The 16,697-nt window shown below is 33.1% G+C and overlaps 2 protein-coding genes across 2 annotated transcripts; both read right to left on the bottom strand.

The window, feature by feature from the left end:
* Nucleotides 1–6,694: 6,694 nt before the first annotated feature.
* LOC103495126 (non-classical arabinogalactan protein 30) lies at nt 6,695–7,509 on the bottom strand. The gene has a single exon (XM_008456590.3). It carries the CDS (start codon nt 7,448–7,450, stop codon nt 6,947–6,949), a length of 504 nt encoding a protein of 167 aa, XP_008454812.1. The 5' UTR covers nt 7,451–7,509; the 3' UTR covers nt 6,695–6,946.
* A 799-nt stretch (nt 7,510–8,308) lies between these two features.
* Nucleotides 8,309–12,966, bottom strand: LOC103495127 (probable inactive receptor-like protein kinase At3g56050). The gene is made up of 9 exons (XM_008456591.3): nt 12,416–12,966; nt 12,096–12,234; nt 11,777–11,848; nt 11,529–11,672; nt 11,290–11,430; nt 10,440–10,954; nt 9,913–10,103; nt 9,691–9,823; nt 8,309–9,146 (listed from the first exon to the last, which is right to left on the bottom strand). Exons 1-9 carry the CDS (start codon nt 12,534–12,536, stop codon nt 8,551–8,553), a joined length of 2,052 nt encoding a protein of 683 aa, XP_008454813.1. The 5' UTR covers nt 12,537–12,966; the 3' UTR covers nt 8,309–8,550.
* Between the last annotated feature and the right edge of the window lie 3,731 nt (nt 12,967–16,697).

The raw sequence follows: 16,697 nt of genomic DNA, 5'->3' as shown, positions 1-16,697 counted from the left end.
CAAACTATTCTAACCCAATAACTTAGGACTATATAGCAACTCACTCATCGCTATAAATACTCCCTAAAGAGTATTACACAATCAACTTATTAATTACAAAAATGTCATATTGTTTGATTTACCCAAATGTCATTAATTAAGCATATTTACTTAATTGTCAATATGTACGTAAATATGTGTATCACTTAATTGTCAATATGTACGTAAATGGTGTGATAAACTTGTAAATCTTTAAATTCAAATTGACACCGAGCGAGGGGATCACAATTTCTTTTTTCCATAATCGCCAGTTTTTTTAAATTAATTTCTTTTTTAGAAATTTAGTTCCAGAAATATCATATCTGCGTCCGTTTTTACCATTAAAAAAAATTCATATGCATTTTTAGATATATATATTTTTTTCTTTACACGTAGATTCAGCTTAGGAAGATGAAGTGGATTCGATAAGGATCATGAAATTTAGGGTGTGTTTGGGGAGGGAAAGAGTTATGGGGAAAAGGATTATGATGATCCTAGTGTTATGATAATATGTGTTTGGGGGAAGAGTTATTATTGGTAGTGTTATTATAATATGTGTTTGGGGGAATAAATATGAAATGTAGTGTTATAATAGTATGTGTTGGGAAAGGGATTATTATAGTAGTGTTATAATAATATGTGTTTGGGGAAAGAATTATTATTGTAGTATTATTATAATATGTGTTTGGGGGAAAGATTATTATTATAGTATTATTATAAAATGTGTTTGGAGGAAGAGTTAAGAGTGTAGTATTATCTTAAAACTTGTTTGGAGTGAAGATTACGTTAATTAGATTTATGTTATTTTTTAAAAATAAGGAATGTTAATATAAGAATAAAAAATATATAATTTATTTTTTCTCATGATCAATATTCAATTATGTAATTAGAATAACCTAAACATAATTCTGTAAATAGGTTTTGAAAAAAAAAAATTACGTACCCATGTGAGTAACAAATATGCGTTTTATAAAATAATTATATTGAGTCCCATTTAATAATTTTGTTTCTTCTCTTATGTTATGTCGTCCAAAATTATTCGCAAACCCGTAAATTCATTAGCGTATTTAAACCAAATTATTTCCACGTATACGCAACTTATAAATATTGTAAAAAAAAAAAACTTCAACGAAAACACTACATTAATAGGATAATACAACAATTCATACCATTACATTTTAAAGCGAAATGAAAAAATAAACTAATTAACTTCAACAGAATTTCAAGTTCGTTATATAATAAGACATAACAAGTTAGAAGAAGAACATATAGTCCAAGTAAGAAAAGTTTCATTAATACAAATACAACAAACAAACTAGTCATCGGTTTTCTTGAAGAATGATGTCGCAGTATGGGTACTTCATATTGTCTGAAACTTCAAGGAAAGCTTTCATGTCATCGACGTTACGCATAAGTATACACATTAAGCGACACCTATCCATCAATGTGAGCTCAGGGATGGCCTCCAACTGTCGAACAATCTCTTGACGTGTTTGGCTAGCGTCTTGACGTTGTAGGATAGGCCATTCAGCAATGGTATGAAGTTGTTCATTTCCGTACTCAATGGCAGTACGAACTATGTCCCCACTATCTGTGGCATGTCCTGGACGTTTCCGCTTAGACCCGCTTGAAACATTCCCTAGCGGTTCTTGTTTCCATCAAATCATCAGGCGACATGTTCAATCCCGGACTGTACATTGGCGGGAAGTTCGTATCTGGAAGTAATTGTCATGCACATTCAACTTGTCATGCTAGAAGTAAAACACAAACATATTAGTTTCATTAAGTTCCGTATGATTAGATAACATACATACGATTAGTTTCATAGTACAGTGAACTCCTACTAAAAAACAGTTTGGCAGTAAGTTACTTGCGTAACCAATACATTCAAAATAATCATGTTACAAAAGCTATGACAAAATAAGACCTATTGCAATCACGGGGAACATTTAATTTTTTTATTGGTTACGCAACTACCATTCACTAAACATTTCTTCTGCAATCACTACTTAAGTATGAAAATGAACGGGGAACATTTAATTTTTTTATTGGTTACGCAACTACCATTCACTAAACATTTCTTCTGCAAGGTCGTCCCTCCATTGACTCCACTCATTCGACGTCTCTATGTAATGTATGTCATCGGCGGCAGTAGTCGCGTGGGTGGAATCAACCTCATCTATGTTGCCTTGTATATCAAAGTTTGTCAACTCCCTATTGATAAGGTTGTGGAGGAGACAACATGCGAGTATTGTGCGACATTGAACTTCTACAGGGTAGTATGGCTTTTCCCGTAGTATCGTCCATCGACTCTTCAAGACACCGAATGCTCTTTCGATTACATTACGAGCAGACGAATGCTTCATATTGAAGAACTCTTTCGACGTTGAATGTGAATTTTCAGGGCCACGCCATTCTTGTAAGCAATAGCGTTGGCCTCTGTATGGTGTCTAGGAAACCCTCCGCATTTGGGTACCCGACATCAACCAGGTAGTAATAGCCTGTGATCACAATGCACGATTAAAATGTCGCAGTTGTTACTTACAAAATTGCATTCATAGGTACAATGCCGTTGTTACTTACCCTTGGGCACCTTAAGCCCATTAGGTCTTGAAAGGGCATCACAGAGGATGCGTGAGTCCGCAGCTGATCCTTCCCAACCGGCAAGTACGTAAACGAAATCTCCTTTCGTGTCACACACGCCAAGTACATTTGTGGCCACCTCCCCCTTGCGTGTTCTATACCTAGCCCGATCACTTGCTGGAACGTTGACTTTTATGTACGTTCCATCTAATGCACCTAGGCAATTCTGCAACGCATAACTACAAATTATTGAGAAGAACTAACGTCGTTGTGTTGGAAGTACGTAGTTCGAGATAAATGTGTACCTTAAACCACCTCCATCTTTGATCTGTGCATTCATTAGGCACTGGTTGTGGTTTTTTCAAAAGCTCCTCATGAAGTCGAATGACGGCCAACAAGACCATGTTGAAATGGCGGGAAATTGTCTCACCCAACCGCATGAACTCTCATTGAATGACACGATTTTTCACATCGTGCGCAAGAATATGGAGGAACATTGCTACCATCTCCTCAACATCGATGACTTCCGTCGACGTTAGTCCAGAAATGGTCCTCAGTAGGTGACACAGAATGGCGAAACATCTTTGGTCCATTCTCGTACTTTGGCGACAGACAAGGTCTGAGCCATGAATCATGCGAAAGTAAGCTAACTGTCTAATCCTATGCCTAGTTTCATACGGGATGTGCGTTATCCTCTTCCTATCGTTCTTCAAGAGCTCCAACATTAGTAACAACTGTCGTTGGGATGCTATGAACGCATTTACAATAGACGCCAACTCGTGTTCGTCCATTATAAATTATAAATTGACACCCTGTTGGAAAATAATCTTAACAACCCGTTAATTTTGAATGTTGTTAACCTAATCACATAATACCAATCTTGGTTTTGAAATGTTGGAAATATCTTCAAAGGTAAACTAAGTTAATATGTTTACAAATTAAGTAATTGACTTCTACTACTTTTTTGAAAATACATTTGTGCAAACTTCATTTATGTTTATGTTTCCATTTATGTATATATGGAAGTATACGTATTTAAATTTGCAAAATAAAACATATTGCTAATTTTCAATTGAAATCTATCGTGAACGTTTCAATTAATTTTACTTTTTCAATAGAGAGATTATTCACTCTGTAAAAAAAAATAAAAAAATTGCTATATAGCTTTCAAAGTTTGATCTCTATTTTAATTTGAGAATGTATAAGAATAATCCACTAAAACAAAATAGTATTGTCCATATAATTTGTCTAACGTGACATTTATATAAAAAAAATTCAAAGTAATATAAATTATATTGCTTTTAGAAAACAGGCTTCTAAAATTAATATAAATAGTAGGATTCATGAAAAAAAATTCTTTCTTTTTGTACTTTCCCTTATTCTCATTACTATGCATCATCCACTCATATGTCTCCAATTTGACCACTCAATCTGTATTTTATAGCGTGTCAAACTGAACCAGATTCAACTGATGTACATATATATACGTTGTTAGAACTTTTCTATATTGTTTATTGTATTCTAAATAATTCAAAATTTACTCTCTTGTTGGTTTTGAAAACTCTTTTGATTAAAAACGATACTAAACCTATATCTCGGGATTAAAAGTGTAATTATTACAATAAAAATTTGAAAGTATAACAATTTTAGAGTTGCATTTGGTGGGATGTCAAAACAGAAACTTAATAAAATTTATAGCAAAGAGGGCAGTTGTACAGTAATTTTTTTAATGAAATTTCAAAAAACCACCAGAAGAGTGAAGTGAGCAAAGGGTTTGCGTTTAGACAAGGAAATCTACTATTAAGTTAAAACGACTTTCTAAGAATAATACAATTTATACGCTACTGTTCGAAACATTTCATATAACATAAATAAATTGTAAGGAAAGAAAAGAATTAATTACAAAGAACAACTAAGTACACGACATATACATCGACTTCGTCAAAGAAGGAGTTTTATAACCGTAGTACCTCGTTTACGAATGCTTAAACCTTTACAACCTGAAGATATAGACAAAAAATGAGCTTGTTATTACATATGCGTGCCGATAAAGATAACGTATTGTAAAAAAATGAATGACAAAACGAAAATGAAACATACCTTAACCACAAATGAAACTTCACAAATCCATGGAACGGTTCAAAAAATCAAACAAAGTGTGAGTACATAATATATGTAAAAGAAGGTAGCCTCAGAGTTAATTTGATTCCCGCAAAGACGTTCAAGAAGAACGCATTTACGGTACCATTTTTTGCGGTGGAGTTGATAACATCATACGTAAAACAGAAGCAACCAAATACAGACATAAAATAGAGATCCTTCTAATATGTTTCATGGAGACATATTCAGAAAACAATGATCAGTGTCACAACATAGTAGGGGAACAAAATGGAAAATTGAAAACAGCAAGTATTACTTGTGACAGTGCAGAAGGAAAAAAAAGCATTACTTGTGACAGTGCAGAAGCAAACAAATTTACAAAATCAGTGTTTTGTAAAATACAGACAAAGGCAAAGAAGGCGAAACACAAGGGCTGAATTGAAAATATCTTTTAGCATAGGAGACAAATATCAAGTGTCGTTGGAAACATGATAAACATACCATAGAACAAAGAATAGAATGCAAGTACAGCAAAGGAATTTGAATAACATACCAAAGACAAATGCAAGTATACCAAAAGGGAAAGTCGAATATGGAATGGAAGGAGGAAGGCTCCATTATATAGTAAAGGGAGTATGAACCAGCAGTAATTAAGCCCAACAAGAATCCCATAAAAAAGGGGATTTTACAAATTCAGTCAAACTTCAAGCAAGTAGGAGGTAATTTTTTTCAACAGTGGCATGACATTTTATTACATAGGCTACAGGAATAGATATAATTGAGGATGTGAGAGCAATTAAATACAACAATTGAAATGGAAGATGTTCTAAAACAAATCAAAACATGTTCAAGATACGGAATTCCAACAAAATTTAGCACATTAAGAGGCAGAACAAGTTATGACCACATATGGACAGAAAACAAAGGAATACATGTGAAAACAGAGAGTCGGGATGAGTAAACAAATTCAGAATACATGTGAATAACAGAGAGTGCGGATGATAGAACAAATTCGGAATACATGCAAAAAACAGAGAGCGCGTATGATTAATCAACTTCATAGACGAGGCATTAAACAAAAATTCAACATAAGGCCTAAATTAAACTCATCACCGCGAACAGGAATGAATATTGGACCGATAATAAGAACAAAAATTGCACAAAACAATCAGATTGACCACCACAATGCTCATCATAGGCTGACCATACCTTTGGTGCACACCGAGAACCCCTGTCGTGCTTCGCCATACCCATACTCGAATTCCTTTCACCGATTTAGTGTAGCATCTACCATAAAATGGTTGTTCGGTATAAAAAAAGTGTAGTAAATTCGTTCTAGGACTGGCAAGAGTGGGGAGCGGCAAGGGTTTGTTCGGCATACGAAGGGTATGGAAATATGGAGAGAGGATGAGAAACGTTTCGGAGGTCACGCACGTTGGTGGCAACCGATCAACGAAACAAAGAGATTAAGAAGGGTTTCGGGAAGAGTATGGCAAAAAATGGAGCACGAAGAACATGGACATCTCCTTCGAAAGAAGACGAAGGAGATGTAAATTAATTTCAAGACGAAGAGAGAAGAGATCGGTAAAAGGGAGATAATCAGAGAAAAAAAGGGAAGATAAGAGGGGAAAACGTAACGAAAATCGCTAGAAGAACTACAGCGTCAGATCGAAAAATGGTAGGGTTAGAGAGGCGTACGACGGGAAAGGCAGTAGGAGAAGATAGGTTAAAAGGGGATTAGGATAACCCCAATCCCGTTTGAATAAAATACTTGGGCCAAACAAGGTTTGGCCCAAATTCTTTTTCCTTTTCCCCCTAAACCCGAGGCCCAAACACACCCTTAGAGTTCAGAAATTATGAGGTCGACAAAGTGATAGAGATGAACGTAATTGACTATTTTTTATGCTTTTGCATTTTTATTTTTTTTTTACTTTTTAAAAAGTTTTGAAATGAAAGAGAAATATTTTAAAATCAAAGGGGAAGTTTTCAGCGCTTTGATGAAAAAAAAAAACATAAACCACATGATTTCATTTAACCAAAACATCCCAATTCTCATTACTAGAGATATATATAATATATATATATATATTCCCATTGCTACATCATCCAATAAGGCACATCAAACTACATTTAGCACCAAACAAATTCCAAACCCCAAAATAAAAATAATAACAAAACAAAACACATAAACCACACGAAGAGAGAATAAATAATTAGTTTAAAATGTATAATATTTCTGAATGATCTAGAGGCATTTCTGAGGGTGGAAAGCCAGTGGCCCGGCGGCGTAAACAGCGGCCCTATAATTGTGGCCGAGGACAAACTTTTTCTCGTACCGGAGTGGGGCTCCAGTGAGACCATAGTTGAGATTGGTTAAAAGGTTACAGTCGGAAAGTGGGGAAGAAACAGGCTTGACTTTACAAGCTTGAAGCGGGTGGTCGAGAACCGGATGGTTCATTTGGTACCCAACCAACTCAGCGTAAAAGTAACCATCTTTGTTGGTTTGATACACCTTGTAGAACTTTACTTGGTCGTTATGGTTCTTGCAAATCACACTGATCTTCGCTCCGCTGATTGGCTTGGCCTCCGTCAACGACCAGGTCCCTACTTTCTTGCAATTTTGGCAGTAGACCAATCCTTCGACTGCCACCGAGAGGGGTTTGTGGGGGGGTCGGACAGGGTTGGCGGAAGCAATGTGGAGGAGGAGGAGGAGGAGAAAGGAGAGGGAGAGGAGGTTTTTGGTTGACATTTTTGTTTGTGTATCAGTTGTATGTGTTTGTTTTCGTTTTGATGGGGGCAAAGCAAAGGGGAATTGGAATTTATATATACATAATGTAGGATTTTGAAGACGTGGGGGCGACTAATTTTGAGGTTTTTGATATGTTAATTAAGAATTCAGAAATAATGTTTTTGGTATATATACGTGACACCCACCAATTGGTTCCTGTTTGTTTTCTAAACACAACTTTTGTCTCTAAATAATATTGTTTTAAACCATTTTCTTTTTTAATTTAGTCCAATTTAGTACTAATAATTATTTTAGTTTACAATGAAAATTTTCAACAAAATTTTATGCATCTTTACTACGTAAATCACTTCATCCTTGTGATTTATAAACATATTTGAGTCCATACCAAATTTCATTAAACTTTATTTTAACGATGTACAATACAGTCTTCAACTGTTGGGTAATATAAAAAAAAAATTAATAATAAAAAGATATGATAACACGTTGACATTTATAATTTATATTACAAGTGAGGTCTAATATTAACATTTTGGAATCTCAGCAATCAAATATAGACTAACTCTAAATCACTTTTAATTCATTTATTAATGAATTATTAGGACGTGGCCATAGATTGCCTTTAATCGAGTCACATCAAATTTTATAGAATATTGAAGCCCAAATAAAAAGGAAATAAAAAAAGCATTTCTTAGACTCAAGAGAACAAGTTATAGTTTGATCAATCTAAGAAAAACAATTAATTTATTGTTGATTGTTTAAAAAAAAATTGTATATGTTAATATGCCCTAAATTATCGATCCATTTCAATAATAATTTAATGACTAAGTTTAAGATTTATTGAAAATATAAGAATTAAAATTGGATAGTTGAATATATGGAGGATAAAATTAAATAGAAACCGAATACAAAGACTAAAATGGTATTTTAACAAAATCAAGTACCTTTTAAAGAGCCTAAAACATGTTATGTATATATTAACAATCTCACATATATACAAGCAAAACTTCTACGGTGATGATATCTACATTATCATCCAGCAAAAAACTACACACAAGATACAGAAATTGTGCTCATTCTTGCAACATTCTAGATTCCATGCTTCATCGTCCTTCCGATGCAATCTCGAGCTCGGCCCACCAAAGAGGAGAAAGCCTTGGGATAGCTTCATCCGGGGTTATCCCAGTTATTAATCTCAACCTTGAGGTAATGAGCTTCATTGTTGGTCTCTGCTCTGGATTGGAATGTAAGCAAGATCTTAGTAACTGACCGATTTGCTCCAACTGCTCTTCCTGTAACGATGTGAGAGTCGGATCAACGAGCTCCTTGAGTGGTTTGTCCAATCTCAAGTACTGTATTGCCCAGTCTTCAAGTGTACCATTTTGTGCTGAATGGGGGATTCTACCGGTCATTAGTTCTAACAACACTAAACCGAAGCTGTAAATTTGGCTTTCTGGACCTCCTGATGAAGTGTTTAAGAGATGTCCACTGGTGCAGATCCGCTCATCAGCAACTATTTCGTTTTGTAAACTACACTCTGCAATCTTTGCTGCATAATCCTCGGTCAGATTGACGGCTGACGACGTAAGGTTGAGATGGATTAGGGGTGCACTCTGCTCATGCAAATATTCAAGACAGTAAGCCATTCCCATTACTATTCTCATTCGCATTCTCCAGTTCAAGTGTTCAAATTCTTCATCTGCAAAGCAAAAGAGGGAAAAAGAAACAACCAAATTTCTATGAGAAGTATGTAGACTGAATTGAACAAGGCTGTGATTACAAATATGGCGAAAACAACTTCGAACTTCTATGCCATCCTCCAAAGGAATTTTACATAAATGTAAGATATCTAGCATTCTATGGTCGATGACAGTTTTACTCCAGCCTCCAAACTGGAGCGATAACAATAAGTAATCATAATGTTTTTTAGATAAATGCATATTTGAAACACTTCTAGGCTTTTTAGACAAATTCATATTCGAAACACTTCTCAGCATAACATAGAATATAACTTGGTTTCCCACCGCGCCCGTGAGCTACAATCTTCCAAATATTTAACTTGAATCAGTTTTATGGCTGAAATCGACTTCGTTATCATAGTATAGTCATTTGTCTACAAGCATATAAAGCAGATTACATCTAGTAAATTGAACTAGTTTTCCTCAAACCCGAACTTATCTAGATAGAAACTATCTTATTAAATGGAAAAATGATGGTAAATGAGAATATGGTTTGATACTTACCATGAAGATGTTCAAATACTGTTCCATTAGGAGCATATTCGAAAACCATCATCCTACTGAAGGGCTCCTCTTCCTCGCAATACCCAATAAGGTTGACAAAGTTCTTGTGGTTTATTTTCGATAGTGTATCGATCTACAACAAGATAATACGAAACGTTAGAAATATTGGGCTTGACAAGTCAAAGAGAAAATATGGATCAGTGAAAGTTATATATCAGCTACCTTTTTCCTGAACTGAGTTTCCAACGCCATGGACCAATCTTTAGACGACTTCACTGAAATGAGGTTCACGGCTATTTCAACCCCACTAGACAATGTCCCTTTATAGACCGGGCCAATGGGTGAATAACCAATCACATTACTGAAATCCTCACAAGATACTTCAAGCTCTGATCTTTTCAGCTTCGGAACACCTGAGAAACACATCCCCAGTTAGAAGCAAGAAGATGATGCCATGATTGCTATATTTAATCAGTCAACCCACAGAAGGGAGGAGGATAAATCATAAAAGGATACTGCCATGATTCTTTCAGATTCTACATTTGCTACTAAATACATATCAAAAATGAAAACAGTGAAACCATGGAATAGAAGTTATATTCCAATATCTTGATACTCTTCTCAACTGACTAGTAGTTTCATCTAAAGCTAGCTAATCAGTTCCAAATCGGTTGATCAATCAGAAAGCAAAATCTAACCAATTAATGAAACCACTAGATTTTTTGTTCTTTTTTCAGAATGAAGAATACCGGTAATGAATGCTTTCTGAAGCTGTCCACTTAGTCCCGTCGCCCATGGTTTGACAGTAGCTTTATTGTTGGTCCAGAGGTAAATGCCAACGGCCAATGCAATAACAAATACTGCAGCCCCTACACTTGCTCCTACAGCCACACCGACGGAAGACTTGTTCTTGCCTCCTCCTTGTTTTGAAGATGGCTGAGGTGGAGGTAATCCCTCAGGTGCTTCTGGTGGGGTTTTCTCTGAAGGAGCCCGAAATAAAGGAGGTGGACTGGTTCCATTACTTGATGTAGAGATGCCGGTACTTGGTGGTGGCGGTAGAGAATCTTGAGCTCCCGCAGGTGGTGATGGTGGTGATGGTGGTGATGAATGTGATGGTGGTCTATCAGAATTGTCACCAACTGGTAATGGTGGATTTAGAGGACCTACAACTTCAGCAACTCTACCCTGAATTGTCAACTGAGCTTGACTAGCCGATGCCTGGAGTTCTCTTCTTCCTCTACTGTCTTTTACTTGAAAAGCATCACTAGCAAAAACGACACATGTAATTTAATTAAGATGTTTGTCCAGCAAAATAAAGGTCGACAGAATAAGATGAATTGTAGAAAAGCGGGATTTGATTTCAAAAGGATAGGTTTTCAAATAAAGTCATCCATTTATCTTGCACACTAAAGTAGTTTTTCATTTCAGTAATCCACAATGACAATTGACTGCCAATAACATTTCAGTCATGGCATTTTCCTTCAAGTTCTTCTTTTAGTAAATAAAGGAATCCTTCTAAACTTAACCCAATGGGCATAAGATTCAGCCTATGTCAGAACTTAAGATTAACATGTAATAAGATGAATTGCGGTCACAAACCATGGCATGGATTCCTTGTTGCATAATGATCCTTCCGCTGTATTAGAAAGCTGACTCTCATCGACTTGAAACTCAGAAAGTAGTTGAAGCTGATAAATTTCAGGAGATAAGCTACGAAGATCCTTATTGTTATCCAATAGGCTGCATAGGTTTACAAAAAACTAAAGTTATGAAAGAGGTGGAGGAGAAAAAGTTGAAGTAAAAAAAACCAACTCTCAATTGGTTGAAGCCAAACATACAGGATTCCAAGTGAAAGATTACTTCCAAGATCAGGTGGAAGTGGCCCACAGAAATTGTTATATCCTAAATCTAGCACCTCCAGTTCTTCAAGTCCTCCCAATCCTTGAGGTATGGTTCCAGTAAAAGAATTGTTTCGCAAATTACTGCAAGACGAGACAGAACGAAGGTTTACCTCAGTTCGGGGTTGCAGATAGAACAAAAACCAACAAATAAAACAAAAACTGAGATCAAAGAGCTAAGTTATTACATAGATTTTATATGGACTAAGTTCTTGAGCTCAGGAGTAAGTGTTCCTTCAAGACAAAGATCTTTCAAATTCCTGCATATCATATAATTCCACTTCAAAATCATCTTCAGGGGGAAATTATTGGGAAAATTAATATAAGTTTGACCACCTAAACAGAACTTACAAAACAATCATCATATTATGATCAAGAATTTATCTGCTTAAGCATAGTAGATAAAGGTTTTCTAGAATCAAGTTCCAAATTCCAGAAACTTGGAAGGAGGAGACGAATCAAAACAAAGAAAGATACAAAAGTAGAAAAAGCAAATGAAGAACATACAGGGATACAACTTTTCCATCTGAGCATTCAACTCCAAACCAAAAGCATGGATTAATATCCTCTTTGTGGTCATTCCAATTTGACAAAACACCAAATGGATCACTCACAACTCTCTCCCGGAACTTCAGAAGAGTCAAACCTGCCCAAATGAAAACAAACAAATCAATTTTTTTTTTTTTTTTTAAAAAAAAACCTTCATGAATTTTCATCAGAAGATTAAAAAGAGCTCAAAAGAAAAATCCATAAAACTAGTACAAGAAGATTAAAAAGAGCTTAAAAAAAATCCATAAAACTAGTACAAGAAGATCCATTCCATTTACCTTCCTCATTCAGCGACCAACACAAATGAAAACTCTGAAACAGCAAACTGATTACAACAAACCCATAAACCCCAAATCGAAGCCTGAATCGATGAAAACTCAGATTCTCAACCTTACCCATATCAAACAAAGCAACCAAAACCCAAACCAACACAAACCCAATTGAGTTTTAGCCAAAGAAGAACACCAACAAACTCGAAAACTCCTAATCGAGCTCAAGAAAATGGGCAGAGATGAAAGAAACAAGTGAAGAAAACAGGGTTCTGATCACAGAAAGCTAAGGCAAACCAACCATCAAAAGGAAACTTTGAATTAAAACGCGTAGTCTAACTTTATTTCATGTTTGAAGTCTCTATCAAATCAACTGTTTTTTTTTTTTTTTTTTTTGAAATTTTAAGGGCGAGAAGAACACATGGAGAGAAAAAATCAGAATGGTGTCACAAGTAGACAAGTGGGTATTGAGAAAACGATTGGATAATAGGAAAGAGTGGGAGGACTGACTGAGTCTAAATCTTACGAGCAGGGCCTGCCTTAGGTGAAATTGGTGAAGAGAGGAAGGTGAAATACGTCTATGGCACGTTTGAATGATTGAATTATATAGGTACCAAAGATTAATATATTCTGCCTTTCAAAAAAAGGAACAAAAAAACCATTCTTTCAGGTGGGGTTCAGTCCATTCCAAAATGTTGTCTTTTGAAATAGTTTGTAACCATATGGGATAATATTTTTAAATGATTAATTTTTTGAGAGAATGATTTTGTATAAAAATATTATTAAAAATTTATAAATATTTTGATTAAAATATCAAATATAAAAATTATAATGGTAATTTTTAGGACTTTGTTATATTTGATATATTTTTAATTATCTCTTTTCTTTGTAATAACAAAACTACTATTTTTTTTTTTTTTGTCAAAATATAGTTTATGATTTGAAAATAAATATACTAAAATAGAACAAATTTTAAATATAGAATTTAACTTTCAAAATACGAGTTTCAAAATACATTTTTTTATTATTTTTTAAAGCGACTTTAATTCTTGAAATAGAGTTATTTGAAATTTAATATGAAATAATTTTATTCAAAAATTTCTATAGTTATCAATTTATTTCTTATATTGAAAATCTAACTTAATTATTTGTAAATTTGATGTTAATCAACTATGCAATTTATATTTGTAAAAAGTTTAATTGAATCTTAATAGTATTTTTCCTTATGAAAACTAAGCCAAATTATAAAGTAGAAGAAATAAATCGATATTTTTCAAAATGTATAAACTAAATTATTGCAAATTTGAAGATATAATAATTAAATTGTTAAAATTTTAGAAGTAGAAAAACTATTTTTTTTTTCTAAATCATTACCAATGTGGCAAAGTTTTGAAACTAAATTAATTATTGTTTCCATAAATATTTAGGAGCAAACTTTTTAGTAGTGATATAAATATTTGACGTCTAACTTCAACGATAGGAATTTATGTCCATCAACACTATGTTATGTTTATTTATTTATTTGAAATAATTGACTTCCTTTTTCTCTTATTTTAGGTTTAAATTCTATTTTAATTCCTACAATTTGGATGTTGTTCTATTTTTACCGAACTTTTAGAAAAAAAAAACACTTACTAGGGTCCTTACCATTATGATTCCGTTAGTTTTTTTAACCAAAGGATGACGTGACTTCAATATTTGAAGGATGGCTATGGTTTATTATTTTAGTTAAATTGATAAATAATCGAGAAATTTTCCTCATTTATTCTATAAATCTTTTATACAAACCCACAAACAAAATCAATACATTTGAATCAAATAAAACCAAAAACTAATTTTGTTGTTTATTTTCTCCAAAACTCAATTCTCTCACGTCCCCTCCTCATCTCTCATCCTTTATTTTTATTGTCATATTGAAATCTTGAAACAAATCATAAGAACATTGAATATAATAAAATAAAATAAGTTTGACATATTAATGTAACATCCATCGCAAAGTGAAATAAACTTTTAAAAAATAAAATAAAAACAATACATATAAAAAAATTATAATATTGTAAATAATTAAATAATATTACAATCGATCGTTCTATTAAACCGTTAACGGACTGTTCTAAACTAAAATAAGTTGTTTTTAAAAATTCAACGACTAAAACAAAATAATTTTAAAAAATTTAGAGATTTATTATATTATTATTTTGCAAAGGTTGCCTATTTTTTAACCTTTAATAATAATATTAAAAAAAAAAAAAAGAAAAAGGAAAGGAAAAGAAAAGAATTGAATTAATCGGCGATGTTGGAAGGAGGAAATTTAAAAGCTCGCAGTCTGGATGGCGACGGCCTAATGGGTATTGGGTATCCATTTTTTTGTTGTGTTTCTAGAATTGGTCAAATCCCTTCTTCTCTTTTAGTTTTAGTTTGACTTTGACTTACCATTTTATTATTTCTTCCTTGTTTTCTCTTTCTTTTTGTTGGGTATATTTACTAGAAATTTCTTCTTTACAATTACTAATTTCCTTTTTTCTTTTTGTTTCTCTTTTATTTTACTCTTGAAAATAACATGTACTACATTTTATCAATGAGAACTAGTTTACAAAAATGAGAATATATAGCGTTTGTACGATATATCAAGTCTAAAATTAGAAGTTTATTTTTCCATACTCAAGTATTATCTTTTGGGAAAAATGGTATTCATTATTTATAATTAAAGGTAGGGAGACTTTAACTGTTGACCTTGTGATTAGTAACACACTCATATGTCAATTTAGTTATGCTCGCTCCAACATGTTCATTAATTTGTTAAGAGGTAAAAAAAGCATAACATATATTTTAAAAAATGTATCACGAAGCATCCTCTCCAAATCACTATTTATATAAACTTTTTTGGCAAAAAAAAGTTGTATATCTTAATTGAAAAAAAAGATATAATTTAAATATATATATATATATATAAAGAAAATAGTAATTAAGGAGTGGAGTGGAGTGAATTGTAAAAGATAGGATGTAAGTAGGTCAAGATGCACCCAAATATATTTTAGGGTAAAGGGAGATGAAGGAATAGAAGGTTGAATGAGATCATCAAGAATATGCTTTAAAATAGCTACAACCCATGTCCTCTTGCACCAAAAGAAATCCCTTGGAGTGAGTGAATGAATTGGATTGATCATCTTATTATGGTTGAGTCAAGTTGAAATGACTTGAATTTGATATATGATATTTTTAAGATTTCAAGTATTCGTATCATTATTTTTATGTTATTTACAATTTTGACCATAGGTTCAGAGAATTATACTAATAAACTCTGTAACCATAAAAGTGCCTCAAATCCGTAATTTATAGGAAACCCATAATCTGAATTGTTCTCTCTAATAATAACATTTCTTCATCTACATGCATATAAACGTAACTAACACATTGTTAATAAACCAAGTAAATCTCTATGTCACTTATCTATTTTTTAGGCTTTGCATTAGATTCAAAGTATTAATACATATAATAATATTTTAAAAAATAGAAATATAGCAAAAAATAACTTCAAAGTCTTTCAATAATAGAAAGTTTATCACTGATAAATCATAAAAGTATATCATTGATAGACTTGATGTAATTGCACTCTACTCAATTGTTGCTTTGACATACTCTCCTATTGTGGTTTTTTTTTGGACACTTGCAAAAAAGGCAAAAGAAGCTATAATAATAAGTCCATAGAGCACACATTTATTGTTTGCAAAAATGGCAAACACAAAGTTCATCCCATATATAAAAAATAAAAAATATCACAAATGCTCTCGCTACTGAGGTACACATTTGATACACTTGATATACCTAATATATGATCCCTTTATACACCTGATATTCCTTGATACACTTGATATACATTTGATATTTCTTGATAACCTTTAGACTTTGATACAGTTGATGAACCATAATACTCTTTAATACACCTAACACTTCTTGTTACACTTGATATCCTTTCGACCTTGATACACTTAAATGCTTCACTGATAAGTTTAATACATTTGATGTACTACTAATGAACTTCTTATGCTTCATTAGTACACTCAACAAATTTGATATGCTTGATACATGTGATATGTTTGATATACCTGATGTACTTCAGATACACTTAGTATTCTTCATTGATACACTTGATTGATTAAATACACTTGATATGTTTGAAGTCCTACTTATACGCTTGATATACTATTAATATACACTTTAAAACTTGATTGATATACCTTATAATAATTTACTTTACTAATATATGTCGATATACTTTAATAATATATTC

The sequence above is a fragment of the Cucumis melo genome, chromosome 10 (assembly GCF_025177605.1).
Source record: "Cucumis melo cultivar AY chromosome 10, USDA_Cmelo_AY_1.0, whole genome shotgun sequence".
Classification (NCBI taxonomy): domain Eukaryota; kingdom Viridiplantae; phylum Streptophyta; class Magnoliopsida; order Cucurbitales; family Cucurbitaceae; genus Cucumis; species Cucumis melo.
This window is presented reverse-complemented; position numbering and strand designations above follow the sequence as displayed.